The sequence below is a fragment of the Lithobates pipiens genome, unplaced genomic scaffold (genome assembly GCF_037356315.1).
Source record: "Lithobates pipiens isolate NorthernLeopardFrog02 unplaced genomic scaffold, aLitPip1_a1.2 Scaffold_28, whole genome shotgun sequence".
NCBI lineage: Eukaryota > Metazoa > Chordata > Amphibia > Anura > Ranidae > Lithobates > Lithobates pipiens.
In genome coordinates, this window is record NW_027507789.1 from 145,222,703 (window position 1) to 145,247,568 (window position 24,866).

The 24,866-nt window shown below is 47.3% G+C and overlaps 1 protein-coding gene across 2 annotated transcripts in view; it reads left to right on the forward strand.

The window, feature by feature from the left end:
• The first annotated feature begins 5,820 nt into the window (after positions 1-5,820).
• Positions 5,821-24,866, forward strand: part of SLC25A19 (solute carrier family 25 member 19) — a 34,384-nt gene continuing 15,338 nt past the window's right edge. The window contains exons 1-4 of one of the 2 annotated variants that reach the window (XM_077459647.1): positions 5,821-6,174; positions 12,752-12,896; positions 16,072-16,227; positions 17,255-17,425. In XM_077459647.1, coding sequence (XP_077315773.1) covers positions 12,765-12,896; positions 16,072-16,227; positions 17,255-17,425 — 459 coding nt within the window. In that variant the 5' untranslated portion in view covers positions 5,821-6,174; positions 12,752-12,764. Of the gene's footprint in view, positions 6,175-6,194; positions 6,234-12,751; positions 12,897-16,071; positions 16,228-17,254; positions 17,426-24,866 lie in introns of those variants that run through there. The other variant, XM_077459648.1, reaches the window with a different exon arrangement.

The window sequence follows — 24,866 nt, forward strand, 5'->3', positions numbered from 1 at the left end:
TTGCAGTGTTTTCTTATCTCTCTTCAAAGCACCAAGTTTCCTGGCTTTCCTCCTGCTTCGTTCTTCTGTTATCAGCATGATAATATCTGACAAGTTCTCTCCATCAACTGAGATAAAACCAGGCTGAAGTGTGTGTCATGGGAGGATGCTATAAATAGATTAGCAGAGAGTTGAACTATTCACAAAACAGCTCTGCAAGTCCTCCAATCACCTGTCTTGGCTGTATGCTCAGACTTAATTTCCAGTGCTGAACAGGAAGTGTCAGGGCTGGGCTCAGCCCTTCCTTCAATGAGCTGGCCGCTCAGCTGTTGGCTACTTGCCAGCTCCCATCTCTCTACACAGTTACTCAGCTGTTGATATCCTGCTCGTCAGTCCTGCCTATTTAAGCTGTCCAGTTAAGAGGATTTCTGCCTTTGCCTTGGTCAATATCACAGAAACTTTCTGCTGCGATCCTGTTCAAGACTGGCTTTGCTGACATCCCTTCTGGCTCCAGATCCCGCTTGCTGTTCCACTACATTGATCCTTGACTTCTGGCTTGGTTGACTATACGTTCTGGTTACTGAACTTTGGCTATGTTTTGACTACGCTTGTTCTTTTTACTTTTATTTTTAAACAAGTGTGATTTAACAATACTTCTGTCTCAGCCTGATTTCATGGTTTCCGTCAAAGAGAAAATCTCCTAACATGATCTGAACTTTCTAAAGAATATATAAAGGTGAAGACAGCAGATATACATGTAAAACTTATGTAGGGAAATTTGTTTCATCTCTGTGTATCATCTGAGGCTGTTCACTTTACTGGGTATATGTGAGGGTTTACATCCACTTTAAGGAAAAGATCCACATCATTGCGATGATTCAAATCCAGAGGCATTCTAGTTTGAAGGTTAAATATCCAACACACCTCCCACTGAAGGAGTGTGTGGTGGATATCTCCTCCTCCTGGAGACAATTTAACCATTTCTAGACCAAGGAAAGCAAAAGATGTCATGTTGCCAAAGTGAAGATATTTGAAATGTTTAGAAACATTGGAGAAATTTTTGTTACTATTATAAGAGATGCCATGAAAATGTTTGCCAATCCTGGCTCTAAAAGGTCTTGATATGCAGCCCATGTACTGTTTGTTGCAGAGTTTACATTCCACAGCATAAATAACTTTGTTAGTGCTGCGGTTAATGAAAGCCTTGTTACATACGGGGCCTTTGGACCATGGCCGCAGAAGGGAAGCAGCTGGAGCTGTCTGCTGGAACCCACTGGGGTCTGTGGCGGAAGCTGCTATCTTTTTTCAGCAGCACACATGATGACCATATAGCAAGGAAAGGAGGCCTGGCCCAGGAAGCTTTGCAGCAGGTGAGCAGGCCCAGTGCGCTGAGGCACGCCCACGCGACGTCATTAGGTGTCAGACCAGGAGAGGAGTCAGACCGGCAAGCCACAACAGGGCCAGGGACCAGGAGTCATTGGCACAGCTAAGGCTGCATTTCATGGGACTGGTAAGGCTGCATTTCATTGGCATTGGTAAGGCTGCATTTCATTGGCGCTGGTCAGGCTGCAGTTCATGGGCACTGGCCAGCTGGTAAATATTTTAGTACACCGTTTGATTCAGAAGCTAGGTGTATATTATGGTCAGGTGCGTCTTATAGAGTGAAAAATATGGTAAATATTTGTTTGGAATATTTCTGATAGAACTAAACTCTTGTGAGTAAGTGGTTACAAATGTTAAAGAATGGTTACTGCTGGATGTTAAGTCTGTCACTACCTTTCCTTTGATGGTGATGGACAGCACAGCCCAGAAGAGCAGATCTGTCCTTGCCAGAAGCCAAACCTACAGCCCTATTGATGTCCCATTTAGTACAGTATATTGATGTTCTTTTATTCTGGAGGTAATGATATTGCATTCCTTAGCAAACCCTCTTCGATAGAGAAGTTTCGTCTGGCCTTGACATATTCTGCCACTGGTATCAATATGGCGCAGCTGGGCTGCCCCACCGCAGCAAAAAGGTGGTGGGCGGTCGGCAACTGGCTATTTTATTTTTTATTATTTTTACAATTTATATATTTTTTTGTTATTTTTTTTACAATACTCTCTTTTTGAGGGGGTGGGAGAGTGCACGGTGTCAGTGTTTTTTTTTTTATTATTATTATTATTATTTTTACAATTAAATTTTCAAATATTTATTTATTACAATTCATTTTTTTTTCATCAGCCTTTTCGGGGGGGGGGGCTTTGGTCAGATATGCCAGAGCCGCTATCTTTTAAACAGTTATGAATGGACACAGTCAGTGATCCCTGACTGTTCATTCAGAAAAGGAAGGAGCCAGTAAATTACATATTTACTGGCTCCTTCATCTGCTCTCCATCCTGACAGATCCAGGATGAGGGGGGACCAGAGGAGCACAGAGGGGAGCCGGAGGAGGACACGGGGAGACAGAGGAGGGAACGAAGACCTAGAGGAGGACACGGGGAGACGGAGGAAGGAACGGAGAGCCAGAGGAGGACACGGGGAGACGGAGGAGGGAACGGAGAGCCAGGGGAGGACACAGGGAGACGGAGTAGGGAACGGGGAGACGGAGGAGGGAACGGAGAGCCAGAGGAGGACACGGGGAGACAGAGGAGGGAACGGAGAGCCAAAGGAGGACATGGGGAGACGGGAGGGAACGGAGAGCCAGAGGAGGACACGGGGAGACGGAGGAGGGAACGGAGAGCCAGAGGAGGACACGGGGAGACGGAGAAGGGAACGGAGAGCCAGAGGAGGACACGGGGAGACGGAGGAGGGAACGGAGAGCCAGAGGAGGACACGGGGAGACGGAGGAGGGAACGGAGAGCCAAAGGAGGACATGGGGAGACGGGAGGGAACGGAGAGCCAGAGGAGGACACGGGGAGACGGAGGAGGGAACGGAGAGCCAGAGGAGGACACGGGGAGACGGAGAAGGGAACGGAGAGCCAGAGGAGGACACGGGGAGACGGAGAAGGGAACGGAGAGCCAGAGGAGGACACGGGGAGACGGAGGAGGGAACGGAGAGCCAGAGGAGGACACGGGGAGACGGAGAAGGGAACGGAGAGCCAGAGGAGGACACAGGGAGACGGAGAAGGGAACAGAGAGCCAGAGGAGGACACGGGGAGACAGAGGAGGGAACGGAGAGCCAGAGGAGGACACAGGGAGACGGAGAAGGGAACGGAGAGCCAGAGGAGGACACGGGGAGACAGAGGAGGGAACGGAGAGCCAGAGGAGGACACGGGGAGCCGGAGAAGGACACGGGGAGCCGGAGAAGGACACGGGGAGCCAGAGGATGAAAGAGAGTTGGAGGACGAAACAGAGAGCCGGAGGAGGGAACGGAGAGACAGAAGAGGCAATGGAGAGCCGAAGAAGAAAACGGGGAGCTAGAGGAGGGAACAGAGAGCCGAAGGAGGACCCAGGAAACAGAGAGTCGAAGGAAATGGAGGACATGGGTAGATGGAGGAGCACCCGGGGAGCCGGTGGAGGGAACAGGGAGCCGAAGGAGGGAACGGGGAGCTGGAGGTAGACACTGGTAGACGGAAGAGCACACGAGGAGCTGGTGGAGGGAAAGGGGAGCCAGAGGAGGGAACGGGGAGCTGGAGGCAGACACGGCCTAACAGCTGCTTCTCCACAGCTAACAGCCACTTCTTCTCCTCTCCCTCCTATGGCTGTCAGCTGCTCCATCGAAAGCTATACAGGGAAATTGGTGCTTGTAACTCCCCCCACCACTGCACTGATCATTTGTGAGGCGGCCTGGGTCCCCCTTGCTGAGTTCAGGACATACTGCCTGACACCATCCTTGCCACGTACAAAACAGGGGACAGACTTGGTCCAGGAACAGTGTCCTCAAGATAGCTGCAGAGGTTACAGCATCCAATCAGACATCTGGTCCCTTAGACACCTGCCCATTTATGAGGGGACGACTTTCGACACATTCCAAACCATTTATATAATGCCACAGTGCCACCTACTGGATGGAGGGAAACCTGCGCCTGCCACAATGTAATACTGTCACTGAGCCCAGACATGCCAGTGTAGTGTCACAGTTTGATGCCTATCACAGGATGGTGCGGAAGTGACGTTGTTTCGTACTGCGCATGCGCTCCAAACGCTCGCGCCGTGCGTTCCAACATAGTTTCGGCAATACAGTTCAGCGAAACCATCACATAATGTTACGGAAGTGATGTTACACACAACACAAACACGGGCCACGTTGTTGCGTACTGCGCATGCGCGATGCGTTCCAAACACTTGCGCCGTGCGTTCCAACATAGTTTCGGCAATACAGTTCAGCGAAACCATCACATAATGTTACGGAAGTGAAGTTACACACAACACAAACACTGGGCCGTTCGTTACAACACTAATACTTCCCTTGTTACCTAGTAGGTTTTGCATTGCTGGGACTTGTAGTGCCTATCCTGAGCTACATGCTTCAATGTTCAGTGTCCTCATCCCTATCCCCATGCTTCAATGTTCAGTGTCCATCCTTATCCCCGTGCTTCAATGTTCAGTGTCCTCATCCTTATCCCCGAGCTTCAATGTTCAGTGTCCATCCTTATCCCCGTGCTTCAATGTTCAGTGTCCTCATCCCTATCCGCGAGCTTCAATGTTCAGTGTCCTCATCCTTATCCCTGTGCTTCAATGTTCAGTGTCCTCATCCCTATCCCCATGCTTCAATGTTCAGTGTCCTCATCCCTATCCGCGAGCTTCAATGTTCAGTGTCCTCATCCTTATCCCTGTGCTTCAATGTTCAGTGTCCTCATCCCTATCCCCATGCTTCAATGTTCAGTGTCCTCATCCCGATCCGCAAGCTTCAATGTTCAGTGTCCTCATCCTTATCCCTGTGCTTCAATGTTCAGTGTCCTCATCCCTATCCCCGAGGTTCAATGTTCAGTGTCCATCCTTATCCCTGTGCTTCAATGTTCAGTGTCCTCATCCCTATCCGCAAGCTTCAATGTTCAGTGTCCTCATCCTTATCCCCATGCTTCGATGTTCAGTGTCCTCATCGAAGCAGGGGGATAAGGATGAGGACACTGAACATTGAAGCTCGCGGATAGGGATGAGGACACTGAACATTGAAGCAGGGGGATAGGGATGAGGACACTGAACATTGAAGCTCGGGGATAAGGATGAGGACCCTGAACATTGAAGCAGGGGGATAAGGATGAGGACACTGAACATTGAAGCTCGCGGATAGGGATGAGGACACTGAACATTGAAGCACGGGGATAAGGATGGACACTGAACATTGAAGCTCGGGGATAAGGATGAGGACACTGAACATTGAAGCACGGGGATAAGGATGGACACTGAACATTGAAGCATGGGGATAGGGATGAGGACACTGAACATTGAAGCATGTAGCTCAGGATAGGCACTACAAGTCCCAGCAATGCAAAACCTACTAGGTAACAAGGGAAGTATTAGTGTTGTAACGAACGGCCCAGTGTTTGTGTTGTGTGTAACTTCACTTCCGTAACATTATGTGATGGTTTCGCTGAACTGTATTGCCGAAACTATGTTGGAACGCACGGCGCAAGTGTTTGGAACGCATCGCGCATGCGCAGTATGCAACAACGTGGCCCGTGTTTGTGTTGTGTGTAACATCACTTCCGTAACATTATGTGATGGTTTCGCTGAACTGTATTGCCGAAACTATGTTGGAACGCACGGCGCGAGCGTTTGGAGCGCATCGCGCATGCGCAGTACGCAACAACGTCACTTCCGCACCATCCTGTGATAGGCATCAAACTGTGACACTACACCAGCTCCAGGAGATAGATTGGAGCCACAATAAAATGTCTGCCATATAGAGGACAGTGTGGTCTACAGCCGCGCACCTGTTCCTCCTCCCTCCAGTGTTTGCAGCGTTCCCCTGCAGCCAGAGAGCTCCTTCACAGAACACACTGGCTGCTTCCTCACAGGAGCCCGCAGTGCTGGGCTAGGGTCACTGTCTGTCCCTTAGCACACGTCCTAATGTAGGAGCCTGACGAAAGCCTTGTCTGCCTTCCATAGTTCGGCCTCTAATGAGCAGCCGGCAGTCTTTATGCTGATTGGTTCAGTTCCGAAACGCATTCATTGGCGTGGAGCAGAGGCCTTGCCCGGTATGGATTCCCCATTGGTTGTGTGTGTGGGCGTGTCTGGAAGAAGACAGTCCAGTGGAAGTACGGCGTGAGGTAGGTGTGTGTAATGCGGGAGGTGAGCGGCGCTGTGAGAGGACGGAGAGCGGGCCAGGGTACTGAGGGACACAACTCTAATTATAAGGGTCCTGGGCGGGCTTACCCTTCACCGCATATATATAATACATGGCTTCAGGCAAGGACACATCTAGTTCTGTACAGGGAATCCTCCCTCATAGGAAGAACAGCCACACCCTTATATTATTATTATTGGTGTCAGGAAGTGATGGCGATCCTCTGTAATGGGGACACGAGTTACATCTCAGCTGCTAACAGATATTGGGGAGTTCAGTAACGCTTACTGACGCTTTTCTGGAGGTACAATACCCCTACTGACACTTTTCTGGAGGTACAATACCCCTACTGACACTTTTCTGGAGGTATAATATCCTACTGACACTTTTCTGGAGGCATAATATCCTGACATTTTTCTGGAGGTATAATACCCCTACTGACACTTTTCTGGAGATACAATACCCCTACTGACACTTTTCTGGAGATACAATACCCCTACTGACACTTTTCTGGAGGTATAATATCCCTACTGACACTTTTCTGGAGGTACAATACCCCTACTGACACTTTTCTGGAGGTACAATATCCCTACTGACGCTTTTCTGGAGTTACAATACCCCTACTGACGCTTTTCTGGAGGTACAATACCCCTACTGACGCTTTTCTGGAGGTACAATACCCCTACTGACGCTTTTCTGGAGGTACAATACCCCTACTGACGCTTTTCTGGAGGTGCAATACCCCTACTGACGCTTTTCTGGAGGTACAGTACCCCTACTGACGCTTTTCTGGAGGTACAGTACCCCTACTGACGCTTTTCTGGAGGTACAATACCCCTACTGACGCTTTTCTGGAGGTACAATACCCCTACTGACGGTACAATACCCCTACTGACACTTTTCTGGAGGTACAATACCCCTACTGACGCTTTTCTGGAGGTACAATAAACCTACTGACACTTTTCTGGGGGTATAATATCCCTATTGACACTTTTCTGGGGGTATAATATCCCTATTGACACTTTTCTGGGGGTATAATACCCCTACTGACGCTTTTCTGGAGGTACAATACCCCTACTGACGCTTTTCTGGAGGTACAATACCCCTACTGATGCTTTTCTGGAGGTACAATACCCCTACTGACGGTACAATACCCCTACTGACGCCTTTCTGGAGGTACAATACCCCTACTGACGCCTTTCTGGAGGTACAATACCCCTACTGACGCCTTTCTGGAGGTACAATACCCCTACTGACGCCTTTCTGGAGGTACAATACCCTTACTGACGCTTTTCTGGAGGTACAATACCCCTACTGACGGTACAATACCCCTACTGATGCTTTTCTGGAGGTACAATACCCCTACTGACGGTACAATACCCCTACTGACACTTTTCTGGAGGTACACTATCCTACTGACGCTTTTCTAGTGGTAAAAATGTGCCCCACTTGGTGGTAGTTCTGCTGAGGGACACAACTCTAATTATAAGGGTCCTGGGCGGGCTTAGCCTTCACCTTATAATATCCCTGCTGACATTTTTCTAGAGGTAAAAATGTGCCCCACTTGGTGGGAGTTCTGCTCTATGGATTCTCTAATAAATCAATCCTGTCTGATTAAAAAAAAAAGAAAATGCTGCAAATGTGTATGTTATGTTTTGCTGGCTTCAGGTTACTGTAATAACCCACCTCTTATTGTTTAGCTCACTTGCTGGAATTGAAGTGGGAACACATTTGACACCTTCGGCTGCTATTGTGCTCTTCCTGAGCTTTTATAGTGTCCTCTGAGGAGGAATGGGCTGCCCCCAGCCATACCTGACCTGAATTTATCCGCTGCTATATATGCTCCAGTATGGAGACGCTCCAAGGTTAGCGTTAGGACAGCAGTTCACAGAGGAGCCGTGACAAGGCAGAGCAAGGAGATTTTTAGATCACCTTGTAACATCAGTAGCCAGCTTAACAGCAGTGCTATTACACTCATTACTGACACAGTGGTCACTGGCCATGCTTCTGCAACACACACCTGAAATGCCCCTGGCAAACTGACAGCTGAGTCCAAAAGATATACCTCTAGCCTGGGCACAGTGAGGGGAACTGGGGCTGTGTGGGAAGAATGTGCCCTAAAAACAGAAGTCTTAGTTGCTCACATTTGCAAATATATGTTGAAGTGATTCGGCCTCATGCACACAGGACAATTTTATAGCTCTCATAGAAGCAAGCAGCATTTTTGCAGAAAAAAAAGCCACACACTTGTAAAAGTTTGTCTGGGTGTTAATTCATTTTATTGGCCAGAATAAATAGTTTAGGCGTGTTTAGCAGCTTTTAGTAGCAAAGTGTTTCTTTCCGCCCAAACTCTGCTGCTTCTGGACACACTGGCAGTGTGTTTTTTTTTTTTTTTTCCTGCCTCCAAAGATCCCTGCCACTAAACACAGATAGAAGCCTGTGTGTGCATGGACACATAGGGGGTTATTTAATAAAACTGGAGAGTGAAAAATCTGGTGCAGCTCTGCATACAAATCAATCGCCAAGATTTCTGGCTCCCAGATGTCTTCTATACAGGTAACGAGCCAAGATTGGAAGCACTTTCTTAAAAGGAGTGCTCCTAATCTCAGCCTGTTACCTGTATAAAAGACACCTGTCCACAGAAGCAATCAATGATATTCCAATCTCTACACCATTGTCAAGACCAAAGAGCTGTCCAAGGATGTCAGGGACAAGATTGTAGATCTACACAAGGCTGGAATGGGCTACAAGACCATCGCGAAGAAGCTTGGTGCAATGTCCCCCTGCTCAAGAAAGCCCATGTACAGGCCTGTCTGAAGTTTGTAATAAACATCTGAATGATTCAGAGGAGAATTGGGTGAAAGTGTTGTGGTCAGATGGCACCAAAATCAAGCTCTTTGGCATCAACTCAGCTCATCGTGTTTGTGGGAGAACAAATGCTGCCTATAATCCCAAGAATACCATCCCCAATGGGGATGATGGTGTTGGGATTATACATTATGCTTTGGGGGTGTTTCTCTTTCGTTCATTGAGGGACACAGCATCTTCATCTTGACCTTAGGGTTATATTGCCACTTTAGGAGAAGACTAGGAAGAAAGTGTTAAAAACAGCAAAACTGCACAGTACTGCCCAGGGGGCGGTCCTACTGGCTATAACCCCTCACACCGAATCCAGCAGCTCAGTTTTTTCTGCCTAGTGTAGGAGAAGGATCTGGCTCCCGGCAGGACCATTGGTCCTGGGATTTTTTTCTTTTTTCTGCATTTTTGATTCCTGTGATCTACAGTCAACAGCCGGGCTGGGTGACAGGTTGGATAATATAGATCCTTGTAGTCTCCCCAGCCTGGCCATTGAGCGTTTGCAGACCTTAGCTATGTGCTGGGTCGGCCAAGATATGCCCCATCTGACCCAGGGGCGGCCGGTGAGCTATATGCTCCGGGGCGCACATATGACCAGGCTACTGCTGTCCGTGTCACAGTGTGCCGTGGCCGACAGCCACCCCGTACTGCTCGGGTGATGGGTCTGTCTGTAGAATGTGTCCAGCAGTCCCTACAGGAGGGGTAAGTGTGGTTCCACCTGTCTCTGCAGGATGGAGTAGCTGGTCATTCCCTGGGAGGTCGACTAGGGGGTCTCTCCCGTTCTTCTCTCCCTGTCCCTTCCCTCCTCCCCATGCTAGGGCCGCTGTGTGACTGGGCACATGGGAGTGCGTGCACGTACCTGGCCGGGGGTCCTCAAGGGTGGGGGGGGGCTCCGGGTCCTGGCATGGGGCTGCGGTGGGTGTTGGGGGTGCGCTCGCCTCTTCCCTGTTTCTGGGCCATGGTGTTTTTGGTGTGTATGCCATGTGGGGAGGCCGTCGTATGCTCCGTGGCCATTTTCCTGTGGCTGCGGCCATTTTTCTGTAGCCACAGCCAGTTTTTTCCTTTCGCCCATTTTCTCAGCGCCCTCCGACATTTTTTGCTGAGGCGGCCATTTTCTAGTAGCCTCAGCTTGTTTGGCCTCTAGCGCTGGGTATATAAAGTGGAGAAAAATACTGCGCTAAAACTAAAATGGTGAAAAAAGCTGCTAACAACACTCAAAGTCCAAAAGATATACAAATAATTAGTGTAGCGCTAAACATAAATCATCCGTGTACTCAAACAGTGACAAAAAATAATAAAATAAGTGAAATGAAAACCGTGAAGGTAAAAAAAAGACGTTCAAGGCAAGCATTATTGGAGTTATGCATCACTTTATTGGACACTTTTTAATATTGTATATAATTTTGGAACTTTATGGTTGTATCTATGTACATATAGTTTTGTGGGTGACACCCTATGGGGATATTTGCATGTACATATATGTACCTGCCTTCTATGTACACCAATAATTTTTGCCTTGAATGGCTTTTTTACCTTCACGGTTTTCATTTCACTTATTTTATGTCACTGTTTGAGTACACGGATGATTTATGTTTAGCGCTACACTTTAGCGATGGGTGCTTGTTTCCTTCTAGAACAGCACACTTTTTACACAGAACACCTTGTGGCGGACAGTAGCCGTACAGCGCAGTACCTGGGTCAGGGTGTTGAGTCCTGCAAGGGGCCCCTCAGTCTGTGACAGCTAGGAGGGTGGACATTTTGTGTGACTAGCCTCAGATCCCTAAGTGGTGACAGGCTAGTGTGGGTCAACATGGCGTCAGAAGCTGGTGCTTCTTGCCCAGACATCCATGTGATGGCAACCGGTTCCCCTGCACCTGCGGTGCCTATGGACGCTCTGTCGGCAATCCTGGAGGCCTTTGTTGCCAAGTCGGAAGCGATGTGCGGGCGCAAGGGGGGGGGGGGGTAAAAAGCGCCCCTGTCTTTTGGGGAAAGTTCTGATTCAGACTCGGGCCCCGCTGTGGCAGGTGGCTCTTGCTTTGACATGTCAGATGATGTGGACCAGGACCATTCAGACAGTGAGAATGACTCTGTGTCTGGGTCAGCGTAGGAAAAAGCGCTTATAGGAGCACTTATCACATCGGTGCGGGATACCCTAAAGATGGAGAATACGGCGGGGGCATCTACAGAGGTGTCGCTCCCTTTCAGATCCCACAAGCCGGCCCGCACGGCTAAGGTTTTTCCTTACCCAACTTATTCTGATAAGTTTATTTACAAGGAATGGGGAAAACCGCAACAGGCCTTTACAGTCCCGAAACGCATGGTGGTGCGTTAACCCTTTGAGGAGAGTTTCCTGAAGAAATGGACATCTCCTCCGATTATTAAACCCCCCCCGTTATCCAGGTTAAATAAGGTAACCACGATTCCTGTGGAAGGGACCCCTGCTTTCAAGGACCCTGCTGACAGGAGGGCAGAGGCGGTTAAGGTCCTGGAGTGGCCTAGTCCGTCTCCAGACCTTAATCCCATAGAAAATATGTGGAGGGAGCTGAAAGTTCAAGTTACCAAATGTCACCCTCGAACACTTAATGACTTGGAGAGGATCTGCCAACTACAAGAAAAGTCTGACCTCTGTAAATGCCAACAAGGGTTTTGCCACCAAGTACTAAGTCATATTTTGCAAAGGGGTTAAATACTTTTTCCACTCATTAAAATGCAAATCAATTTTATAACTTTTTTGAAATGTGTTTTTTCTGGATATTTTTGTTGTTATTCTGTCTCTCACTGTTTAAAATAAACCTACCATTAAAATTATAGACTGATCATTTCTTTTCAGTGGGCAAACATAAAAAATCAGAGGATCAAATACGTTTTTTCCTTACTGTACAATCCTTCTACAGGTCACTACCTAGCATTCTGCATTATGTCTAAAGAAGCAGCGCTTTGATGTCATCTGCACTTCCTGTATCTCCACTGCGCATATTTATAAAGGGCATGTGATTAATCATCTGTTGCTGCAGAGGTGCATGAGGGAATTTGGTTTCCCCTGACAAGATCATGACCCTAATGAAAAAAAAGAAAAAAACCCAACTGCAAACATCTAAAAATGTGTCTGTCATGCTAATTTCTGTCTGCTGTTACACTAATAATTTCCATATTTAACCCAGCTTTACAGCTTTGCATGTTGTAATACATGTTACTATAACACAACACACTCATTTCATTTAGTGCAGTAAGTCCAAAAGGATGTCATACAAGATGCCATGTGATGTGCTGCTTTAATAGTGTGTCTGGATTTTGAACTTGTGTTGACAGCAGTTGTAAATAATGGGCTTCTTGACACCCATCTCTGGGCTAAATCTACCTCCAATGTAAAGCTCTAGCTGTCCCCAAAAACAAGTACTATATGGTCAGGTATACTGCAAAAATCTAAAAATACCATCCCAATACATACTAAAAGCATAAAAACTAGCTATTATATAGCTCTCTGGACATGTCAGGGGTTGGACTTAAGACCCCTTAGATTTATCAGGTTGATCACCTTCACTCTAGGTCCTTTTGCAAAAGGGAGAGGTCAGCAATGGTTGGTGTCCATATTTCCCTCAGAATTGGTTAACAGAGTGACCCAGCTAAACTATAGTACTGGAGAGGACTTCCTATGTGATTTGATTCACATGCTGTGTTTTTTTTTTTTTTTTGCTTGTTCTCAGGTTTCTTTGGAGAATGGTGGGATATGACCCTGACTCAAAGGGACATCTTCTGTCTACCACTGAAGTAGCTACCGCTGGTTCACTTTCTGGACTGGTGACAAGGGCCTTCATTAGTCCTCTGGATGTCATAAAAATTCGCTTCCAGGTATTCCTATATATTTTCTACTAGAAATGGTGGGGTTCTTATTCTTAAAGTGAACCTGTGAATGGCATTACATTGTTAAGTGAATACTTTACTACATTTAAGTACAAGTACTTTCAGATGCCTACATACCTGCTTTAGTTTCACGTAGAGCACACTGCAACCCTAGAAAATTGAAATGCTCAGTTACCTTCTTTGGCCCCCTCATGGACTTATTGGTTAGCGAGGCAACCTATAATAGCGATGGGCCAGTACTGAGAGTAGGCAGGCCAAACCTGGCGCCATGGGAGATGCATGAGAAATCAACACACTTTTTATTTTTTATGTTAGAGTGCCAGCTAGAAATTCCATTGTGGGCAAAATCCACCAATGTGGATCTTCCATCAGCTTTTAAGGATAAAAAATCCACTCCAGCTGCTATATTCATCTCCTGTCTGGCACTATTCCCAGCAGATACACCTGTTTGTCGAAAATATGCCCATGGTGTCAAGGGCATGCCTCCTACTCTGGACTCGCAGGAATATGCTGCCGAAAGCAATAACATTACATTATGCGTCACACCAATCTGCAGCGTTTAGGATCCTGCCCACTGCCAGGGGAATAAAGGGGTACAGAGAACCTGTGATGTCACCAGAATGAAGATGCCTGAAAAAAGGAAAGGCTTCAGGGGTTCTCTAGCGGAAGAAAGAGAAAAACAAGCAGGGGATTTAGAGACCAGAGTTGGGCTTTAAAGTTTGCAAACAGGTGGAGGTGCTTACACAAACTGGTTTTGATCTGATGCCTATAATCCTCCATGTGTTCACTTTCATGAATCTGCACAATTAAAAAAATAATTAAAAGCTATATAAATATTAAGTCTACCTGAGTTGATTTATTGAAGCGGGTGTTTGTATAGACGGTGTCAGAAACCATGAATCAAACTGAGACAGAAGTACAGTTAAATCACACTTGTTTAATAATAATAATTACAAAAAAGGTAAACAGAGTAAACTTAGAGCCGGTTCACACAGCGGGTGAGGCGACACGACTCGCCTCGCCTCGCTCTCGCAAGTCGCCCCCGTTCTGTACAATGGAACCGTTCTGAGAGGAGCGACTCGAGTCGCTCCGACTCAGAAAAAAGGTTCCTGTACTACTTTTGGGCGACCTCGGGGCGACTTGCATTGACTTCTATACAGAAGTCATTTGCAAGTCGCCGCTGAGGCCGCGGCAGGTCGCGGCGAGGCAAGTCGGAGTCGCCTCGCCTCGCCTGCTGTGTGAACCGGCCCTTAGTCAAAACATAGCCAGGAACTGGAACGGATGGTCAGATAAGCCAAAATGTCAGGGAACTGGAGATGAGTGTAGTAGAACAGCAAGCAGGATCCAGAGCCAGAAGGAATGTCAGCCAAGCAAGTCTTTAACAGGAACACAGAAGAGCGTCTCTAGAGATGTGGCGAAGGCAGAGATCATCTGGACTGGACGGCTTAAGTAGGAAAGACTGATGAGCAGGAAATCATCAACAGGTCATTCACTGTGGAGAGAAAGGAGCTGGCAATTAGCTGACAGCTGAGCGGCCAGCTCAGAGAAGGAAGGGCTGAGCCCAGCCCTGACAGACAGGTACTGTACACTAATAGAGAGGACATCTGCTAAGAACACAATGATTTGGCTTTGAAACTCAAACTGGGAGCTGTAGACACCTGGAGGTGCAGAAAGAGTTAACTCCTATTTACTACTGTTAAAAGCCACTGTCCGTCTGATATAAGACTTCAGTACGGCAATGTCTAAATTCTGACTCTGCAATCTCCTTCAGATGTACCATCAGATGTGTGGTACTTGATTGTACCTAATCGATTATAAATTGAATGGATTACTGGAAAGGCCCCTAGGCAATGTATTTATTCATTTCTCTAGGGGAGATTTCACAGGAATTGCATAATGAGATTGTAATGTGTGTAGCAAGTATAAAGCATAACCTGTCCTGTATTTAATATACAGGTTTCAATTGCTGAGCTCATTTGAAAACTATTTGCTCCAGCAGCTAGCATTTTCAGATGTAAATGGCAGCCGCCATTCTTCCATTATGAGGTAATCAATCAACAGTGCAAAGATAATAGGACAAGAAGGTGCTGTCTGATTAGTGTGAAGTCTGACAAATCAGCTAATAGTTTTTAGGTACATTTATAGTGCCTTGAAAAGTATTTACACCCCTTGACATTTTCCATACTTTGTCATGGTATAACCAAAAATGGGAATGGTATTTTTATTGGAATTTTATGTGATAGACCAACACAAAGTGGCACAAAATTTGGAAGTGGAAGGAAAATAAGTTGGTTTAAAAAAAAATAAAAATTCAGATATTTGTAAATAAAAAAAAGTGTGGTGTCCATTTGTATGCAGCCCCCTTTTACTCTGATACCCCTAACTAAAATCTAGTTTAACCAACTGCCTTCAGAAGTCACCTAATCAGTAAATGGAGTCCACAGTGTAAATACAGCTGTTCTGTGAAGTCCTCAGAGGTTTGTTAGAGAACCTTGGTGAACAAACAGCATCATGAAGGCCAAGGAACACACCAGACAGGTCAGGGACAAAGTTGTGGAGAAGTTTTAAAGCAGGGTTAGATTATGTGAGTATGGCACAACTGCAAACCTACCAAGACATGGCCATCCACCTAAACTTGACCACCTGGGCAAGGAGAACATTAATTGGAGAAGCAGCCAAGAGGCCCATGGTAACTCTGGAGGAGCTGCAGAGATCCACATCTCAGGTGGGAGAATCTGTCCACAGGACAACTATTACTTGTGCACTCCACAAATCTGGCCTTTATGGAAGAGTGGCAAGAAGAAAGCCATTGTTGAAAGAAAGCCATAAGAAATACAAATGCACCCCACACTTTTCACATATTTATTAGTAAAAACTTTGGAAAACGAGTTATCATTTTCCTTCCACTCCACAAATATGTGCCACTTTGTGTCGGTCTATCACATAAAATCCCAATAAAATAAATTAGTTTTTGGCTGTTACATGACAAAATGTGGAAAATTTCAAGGGGTATGAATACTTTTTCAAGGCACTGTAAGTAGATGTCAGGCTGCCCCTATCTCCCAGAACACAAAGACTACTAATTTCATTTGTGCATTTTTTAAATAGCAAAAAAAAAAAAACATTTGGAAATATAATGATCTCTCTGATTGTTATTTCACAGCTGCAAATTGAGGGTCTGAGTAGGCATGGAGCCCATGGGAAGTATAGTGGTATTGTACAGGCATTCAAACTGATTCTGAAGGAGGAAGGCTTGCCTGGGTTCTGGAAAGGACATGTCCCAGCACAGCTCCTCTCTGTCACCTATGGCGCTGTACAGGTGAGTTCACTTACCTCATTGTATTAGTTTGGACTGTCTACAGCGGAATAAAAAGAATGGGTGCATTTACATCCAAGCTGCACTTTTTATTATTGTGAAATGCCTTATGTGTTCGAGGATAACATTAAGTATCCTGGGCACTATCCTTCCCTATTATCATACTTCCCAACATTTTGAGATAGGAATGAGGGATACCTACTAGCAAACATATGTAGGCATAGGACACGCCCACTGCCACACCCCCTTAAAGGAGCATTAACCCAAAAAAAGGTTAATTAAATCCATAAGAGCTTTTTTTTTTTTTTTTTTTTTACCATTCCTTTATATTAGCTTTAAAAATTTACAAATGCAGCGATTTAGAATTTGGATGAACGGTTTAGCACTGGGAAACACATTTTAAAAGATAAAAAGTGCATTTTAAGTACAACTATATGAATCAGACCAAAATGAGGGGGAGGGGGAAGAGGGACATTGCTCCAAATCAGGGACAGTTGGGAGCTATGTATTATTCAAAACAATTTCATAAAATATGTCTCACTAAATATGCTGGATGTGAGAGAAGGGAAGATTCCCCTTGACTTTCTCTATGACAGGGGTTCTGAAGCACAGTAAGTGAAGAGACATGTATCCAATTGGGACACACACAGCAACAACAAATCGGATCCTCTGTGAAGTGTTTTTTTTTTTTTTTGCTGTATTCGTCCTCGTGCCCCTCCTTTCTCCTATGTTAGGGAGAGAGTCTACCACTTCCCACTGTTTCTGAAACAAAAATAAAAGTTTTGGCTAAAGCTAGGCATGTTAATGTCTCTTTTCAATTGGGGCCATTCCTTCACTATACTATGAAAATAGGTAAAGGGTTTAAAGTACTGCATGTGCACTGCTGTCAGCTTCAGACAGGAATCATGGTGGGTTCTAGCAGTCACAGTAGGTTATATAGAGTTTGTTCTGCTCATTATTTTATGTCTGTGGCCAGCCACTGTTGTGCTGTGTTGGGATTCAACTTTCTCTCTGTCTCTTCAACCTACAGTTTGTAAGTTTTGAGGTCCTAACTGAAGGTATTCATACATCCACCTCCTTGGACACACGAGCACCCGCAGTTCACTTTTTGTGTGGAGGTCTAGCTGCCTGTTCAGCAACTCTCACTGTACAGCCCCTGGACACACTGAGGACACGCTTCGCTGCTCAGGGGGAACCCAAGGTAAGTTAGACTTCTCTTGAAGGGAATGCATGACGATCGTTTATATAATTTCTTTATTAAGCGGCTCCAATCTATTTATTCCAAACTTATATATAGCTGTTTGCTTGGAGTTGGGCTTTGAGTATAATTACTGGCATTGCTTATCACAGCCGATGATAAACATACAGTGCCTTTAAAAAGTCTTCATAACCCTTTAAATTTTCCATACTTTGTCATGTTACAACCAAAAACTTAAATGTATTTTATTGGGATTTTATGTGATATGGTATGAATACTTTTTCAAGGCACTGTAAGTTCAGTACTGAAGGGTAGTTGGAAAAGCAGGCATGAAGTTAAATTTAACTAGATTCTCCAATACCCAAATCTATAAGGCTAGATTGGAGTTTTCTGCCTGATAGAAATGTAATTTGTGCACGTTAACCACTTTCAGACCGGACCACTTTTTGCAATTCGGCACTGCGTCACTTTAACTGACAATTGTGCGGTCATGCGATGTGGCTCCCAAACAAAATTGACATCCTTTTTTTTTTTCTCACAAATAGAGCTTTCTTTTGGTGGTATTTGATCACCTCTGCGCTTTTTTTTTTTTTTTTTTTTTGCACTATAAACAAAAATAGAGCGACAATTTTGAAAAAATCACATCATTTTTTACTTTTTGTTATAATAAATATCCCCCAAAAATATATTAAAAAAAATAAAGTTTTCCCTCAGTTTAGGCCGATATGTATTCTACATATTTTTGGTAAAAAAAAATAAAAAAAAAATTGCAATAAGCGATTATTGATTGGTTTGCGCAAAAGTTATAGCGTTTACAAAAAAGGGGATAGTTTTATGGCATTTTTATCATATTATTTTTTTATTTTTTACTAGTAATGGCGATCAGCGATTTATTTATTTATTTTTTTATTGTGGCGGACACATCGGACATTTTTGACACTTTTTTTTGGACCATTGTCATCTATACAGCAATCAATGCTATACAAATGCAGTGATTCCTGTGTAAATGACACTGGCAGTGAAGGGGTTAACCAGGGGTGGCAGTGTAGGGGTTAAGTGTTCCTAGGGGCGTGTTACTAACTGTGGGGGGCTGGGCTTTGTGTTGGTGAACACTGATCTCTGCTCCAATCGCATGGAGCAGATATCAGCGTCACTTGTTGCTAGCCATTGTAAACAGCATTTCCCCATTCAGCCGCCCCGTGAGACAATCTCGGGTATCCTCGTGGCGATCGAGTCTGCGGGACCCGCGACCGGACTCACGGGGGTCCCGGCACGCGATGGCAGGGTGGCATTTAAAAATGGACATACCTGTACGCCAATATGCCTGCCCGTGACATTCTGCCGACGTACATCGGCGTTGCGTCGGTCAGGAACTGGTTAAAGAGTGGCCTGCAATGTGTCCTAATGTCCATCTATGACGCATAGGTTTTGGTATACTTTGTGGAAAACCATTTCATACTTTTATACATCATAATGTGATTGAGCAGCAAGGCCACATAATTGCAACTACTGCAAATGCATATGACTTGAGTTTTAAAGCGGGAGTCCACCGGGACTCCGCGTTTTTTTTTTTTTTTTTTAAAGCCAGCAGCTACAAATACTGCAGCTGCTGACTTTTAAAATAGTGACACTTACCTGTCCAGCGCGCCCGCGATGTCGGCACCCGAAGCCGATTTCTAGGTCGCCTGTCGGGTCCTGCTGCCGCCATCTTGGGTATGGGAATCAGGAAATGGAGCCTTTCGGCTTAATTTCCCGGTTCCCTACTGCAATAAGGACGCTCCCCGCTGCCTCTGGGATCTGTGTGTTTCTCAGCAGGCAGCGGGGCACTTGCGGGAAGGGGCGGGCACTTGCGGAAAGGGGCGTACGTTACGCCCCTTTCCGCAGAGAGCTATCCCGGAAGTGGGTGCAGTTACCTGGATTATCCAGGTAACTGCACCCCCCTCCCCCCTGAAAGGTGCCGATTGTGGCACCGGAGGGGGGGAGGGTTCCGATGAGCGGAGGTCCACTTTAGGGTGGACCTCCGCTTTAAATCTTCATGCAGATAAGCGTAGACCTCACATTTAAAACCATCACAAATACAAAATGGACATAACTTTGTATGTATATATTTGCTGGAAGATTTGTCTCAACTGACATCTTCCTCTTAATTAAGCCTTGTCATTACACGGAAAGGCATGTGATCACACATGTCTATGAATAAGGGTATTTACCAAAAACGCGTAAGCTGCTGTACCTTGCACACTGTACCCTTTATCAATAAAGTACCTTTATCGGGAGGACGAGTTGGCGGCTCTTCACTAGTGATGGACGAACTTCCGACGGGACGTTTCGCGAACGCGAAACGCGAACGGACACAAACGTTCGCGAAAACGACCGTTCGCCGCGGGCTCCATTGACTTCAATGGGAGGCGAATTTCGCAAACCTTTAGGTCGAATTTGCGGCCACGGGGTAATTATTAGGGGGTAGCACGTAGTCCCACCACCTGGACAATAGCATAATACATGTATGAGGTGAATTTGGGATCGATAACTACAAGCATTTTTTTTTTATTTGGGAAATTGTTCTGACAATTCAGGACTATGGAGCTAATGAAGGCAATGGAGGAGAGGGAAGGTCAGGGACCAGGGTAGGCAAACAAGAGGGTGCAGGAGATACAGAGCACTGACAGCAGCACCGTAATACAGAGCACTGACATCAGCACCGTGACATACAGCGCTGACAGCAGCTCCGTGACATACAGCGCTGACAGCAGCTCCGTGACATACAGCGCTGACAGCAGCTCCGTGACATACAGCGCTGACAGCAGCTCCGTGACATACAGCGCTGACAGCAGCTCCGTGACATACAGCGCTGACAGCAGCACCGTGACATACAGCGCTGACAGCAGCTCCGTGACATACAGCGCTGACAGCAGCTCCGTGACATACAGCGCTGACAGCAGCTCCGTGACATACAGCGCTGACAGCAGCTCCGTGACATACAGCGCTGACAGCAGCTCCGTGACATACAGCGCTGACAGCAGCACCGTGACATACAGCGCTGACAGCAGCTCCGTGACATACAGCGCTGACAGCAGCTCCGTGACATACAGCGCTGACAGCAGCTCCGTGACATACAGCGCTGACAGCAGCTCCGTGACATACAGCGCTGACAGCAGCTCCGTGACATACAGCGCTGACAGCAGCTCCGTGACATACAGCGCTGACAGCAGCTCCGTGACATACAGCGCTGACAGCAGCTCCGTGACATACAGCGCTGACAGCAGCTCCGTGACATACAGCGCTGACAGCAGCACCGTAAGCAGCCCCAGGAGGAAGTCAGCACAGCACAGGGATGGTGTGATCCCCTCATAATAAGAACCCCCAGGAGGAAGTCAGCACAGCACAGGGATGGTGGGAGCCCCTCATAATAAGAACACCCAGGAGGAAGTCAGCACAGCACAGGGATGGTGGGAACCCCTCATAATAAGCAGCCCCAGTAGAAATATGACACCGCTCAACCTCTTCAAAGAGGAGGGTAGGGGCATATAGTACGGTGTGCTTTTTTGGGTCAGGGAAGTGAGCCAAATGAATTAAGAAGGTCTGTGTGCTTGATTCCAAAAATTGTTTATAGACATATACATGGTCTACTGATCACATGTGTTGAATTCCTCCGAGATCCATGCCTCATTCATTTTTAGAAATGTGAGGTAGTTAACACTGTGGTGAGCTAGGCGAGTACGCTTATCGGTCACAATCCCCCCTGCTGCGCTGAACGTCCTTTCGGACAGGACACTGGATGAGGGGCAAGCCAACAGTTCGATTGCAAATTGGGCAAGCTCTGGCCAGAGGTCAAGCCTGCCCACCCAGTAGTCTAGGGGTTCATCACTCCTCAGAGCGTCCACATCGGCCGTTAACCCAATGTAGTCGGACACCTGACGGTCTAGGCGTTCCCTGATGCTGGATCCGGATGACACCTGTCGATGGGTCGGCTGAAAGAATGACCTCATATCCGAAGTCACCAACACATCTTCAAACCGGCCTCTTCTTGCAGGCGCTGTTGGATTGGTACCCGCAAATCCTTCTCTGGGAGTGGGAATTGCTCCTCTGCCAGCGCACGCAAAAGCAGAATGCAGCATTTCTCGAAGCAAGGCCTGGAAGTGCTGCATTCTGACAGCCCTCTGCGACGGCGGTAACATTTCCGCCATTTTGTGTTTGTACCGGGGGTCTAAGTACGTTGCCACCCAGTACTGGTCCTTGACCCTCATGCTTTTTATACGGGGGTCCCTATTAAAACACTGGAGCATGAAGGCCCCCATTTGCACTAAAGTGGAAGCGGTGTGGTGGCCTGGCTCCTGCTCATCATCCAGGATAATGTCGTCCTCTTCATTCTCCTCTCCCCATCCTCGCACAACAGGGATCCCAGAAAGGTTTAAAGCATGCTCTTCTTGCTCCTGCTCATCCGCCCCGGCACCATCCTCCTCTGACTCCTCATCAGACTCCTGTTGTTGACTTGTCTCAGATAGAGTAGCCCCCCCTGGGAATTCATCCAGCATTGCGACTTCCTCATCTTCCCGCTCCTGCTCCTCCACAGCCTGATCAATGACACGACGCAATGCACGCTCCAGAAAGAAGGCATAAGGTACCATGTCACTGATGGCGCCATGGCTGCGACTGACCAGTTTGGTGATCTCCTCAAATGGCCGCAGAAGTCTGCATGTGTCGCGCATGAGCAGCCACTGGCGCGGTGAAAAAAAACCCAGCTCCCCAGAACCGTTTCTTTCGCAGAGTTCATACAGGTAGACGTTAACTGCACGTTTCTGCTGGAGCAGCCTATCAAGCATATAGAAGGTTGAGTTCCATCGCGTCGGGCAATCGCAAATAAGACGTCTGACCGGCAGATGGTGTCGCCGCTGAATGTCAGCAAGGCGAGCCATGGCCGTGTAAGATCTTCTGAAATGGGCCGAGATTTTCCTTGCCTGCCGCAAGATGTCCTGGACCCCAGGGTATTTGACAAGGAATCGCTGCACGACCAAGTTTAAGACGTGTGCCATGCACGGCACGTGCGTGATTTTGCCCTGTTTCAATGCGCTAAGCAGATTGGCACCGTTGTCACACACCACTTTACCAACTGTCAAATTGAGCGGTGTTAGCCACTCATCTGCCTGTGAACGCAAAGCTGAAAGGAGTGCCGGGCCAGTGTGGCTCTTTGCTTCCAGGCACAACAGACGCAGCACGGCATGGCAACGTCTCACCTGGCATGTGGAATAGGTTCTGGGGAGCTTGGGCGGTGCAGTGGAAGAGACGCTAGCAGCGGAAAAGGAGGAGGCAGCTGAGGAGGAGAGGGAGGAGGATGGAGTAGGAGGAGGAGAAGAAGAGTCAGGCCTGCATGCAATCCGTGGCGGTAAAACCAAATCTACACGGGTGCCACGGGTTACATGCTTGACGGCCGTCAGAAGGTTCACCCAGTGGGCAGTAAAACTGATATACCTTCCCTGCCCGTGTTTGCTAGACCACGTGTCTGTGGTCAGATGTATCTTGGCACCGACACTGTGTGCCAGAGATACATTCACTTGCCGCTGAACATGGCCATATAGCTCTGGGATGCCCTTCTCTGAGAAATACTTCCTTCCTGGGACCTTCCATTGTGGTGTTCCAATGGCCACAAATTTGCGAAAGGCCTCCGAGTCCACCAGTTTATATGGCAGTAGTTGGCGGGCTATGAGTTCTGACAAGCCAGCCGCCAACCGTTGGGCAAGAGGGTTATCCGGCGTCATCATTTTTTTACGCTCAAACATTAGGCCCACGGAAGCCTGCCTTTTTGCAGAAAAATGTGAGCTTGGCGTGATGGAAGGTGGAGTGGAGGACAATTGTGAGGAGAGAGGAGAAGGAGAAGTAGAAGACGAGGCTGGACGGTGAGAGCCTGCAGTGTGGCTTTGTGTGTTCCGTTGCTCCCACTGGGCTCGGTGATGGCTGCTCATGTGCCTTCTTAAGGCGGTCGTCCCTAGGTGAGTATTGGGCTTACCGCGACTAACGCGTTGACTGCAAAGATTGCAGATGGCAACGCTATTGTCAGCAGCGGACACGTTAAAAAAAGCCCACACTGCGGAGCCATGTGCCGGTGTCCTGGGAGCGCCAGATGTGACCGTACATGGTCGATGACTCGCTCCTGATACATTTGCAGTCTGCTTTGTCCCTGCTGTGCAATGTAAGTCATTGCTGCTTCTCCTCCCTATCTGCTGGTCCATATCTCCCTCTGAACTCCCCTCCTCTTCCTCTCTTGTGGGCACCCACGTGACATCACTAGACACGTCATCATCAACGTCACCTTCCCCACCGCTATAAGTAGAGTAGGCAGCAACACCGGGGACCAACCTCCTCCTTGGGCTGATCTGGGTACTGGCGTCAGACTGCTGAGTAGCGCTTGTTGCTACCTCCTCTTCCTGATCCAATACCAAGAGTGGCTGCGCATCAGAAATGTCCTCTTGATATGGATCGGAAAATAATTCCAGTGACTCAAGCGGAAGGTATGTGGTGGTGGTGGTGGTGGTCGTGTTGTTGGTGGTAGTGTCTTTGGGGGTGCACATAGCAGAGAGTGAAGAAGAGGGTGCAGATCGAGAGGATGAGGAGGGTGCAGAAGAGTAAGGCTGAGCGAGCCACTCAACCAAGTCTGGTGCATCCTTTAAAGTAATTGAACGCACCTTCTGCAACTTCCCACTTTGGCTCAAGCCTGTTGCTCCTGCCCTACCCCTACCACCCCTGCGGAAGGGCCTGCCTCTTCCTCTGCATGTCATTTTTTAAATGACCCTGTGACAAAACTCTTAGTCCCTATACCGCTGAAGGACTGCTGCAGTATAGGTGAGCGGTCAGCAGTGGTGCACGTCAACCCTATCTATTGTGGACCTATAGCGGTCCTTACAGAACAGCAGACTGTACCGCACTCAAGCCTATGTACCGTAGCACCCTATACCAAGTTACCAGTCCTTATAAGAACTTTTGTGGACCAAGCAGGTTGTGTATTAGTGTTTAGCAGACTGTACGTCAGTCCCTATACCGCTGAAGGACTGCTGCAGTATAGGGCAGCGGTCAGCAGTGGTGCACGTCAACCCTATCTATTGTGGACCGATAGCGGTCCTTACAGAACAGCAGACTGTACCGCACTCAAGCCTATGTACCGTAGCACCCTATACCAAGTTACCAGTCCTTATAAGAACTTTTGTGGACCAAGCAGGTTGTGTATTAGTGTTTAGCAGACTGTACGTCAGTCCCTATACCGCTGAAGGACTGCTGCAGTATAGGGCAGCGGTCAGCAGTGGTGCACGTCAACCCTATCTATTGTGGACCGATAGCGGTCCTTACAGAACAGCAGACTGTACCGCACTCAAGCCTATGTACCGTAGCACCCTATACCAAGTTACCAGTCCTTATAAGAACTTTTGTGGAACAAGCAGGTTGTGTGTTAGTG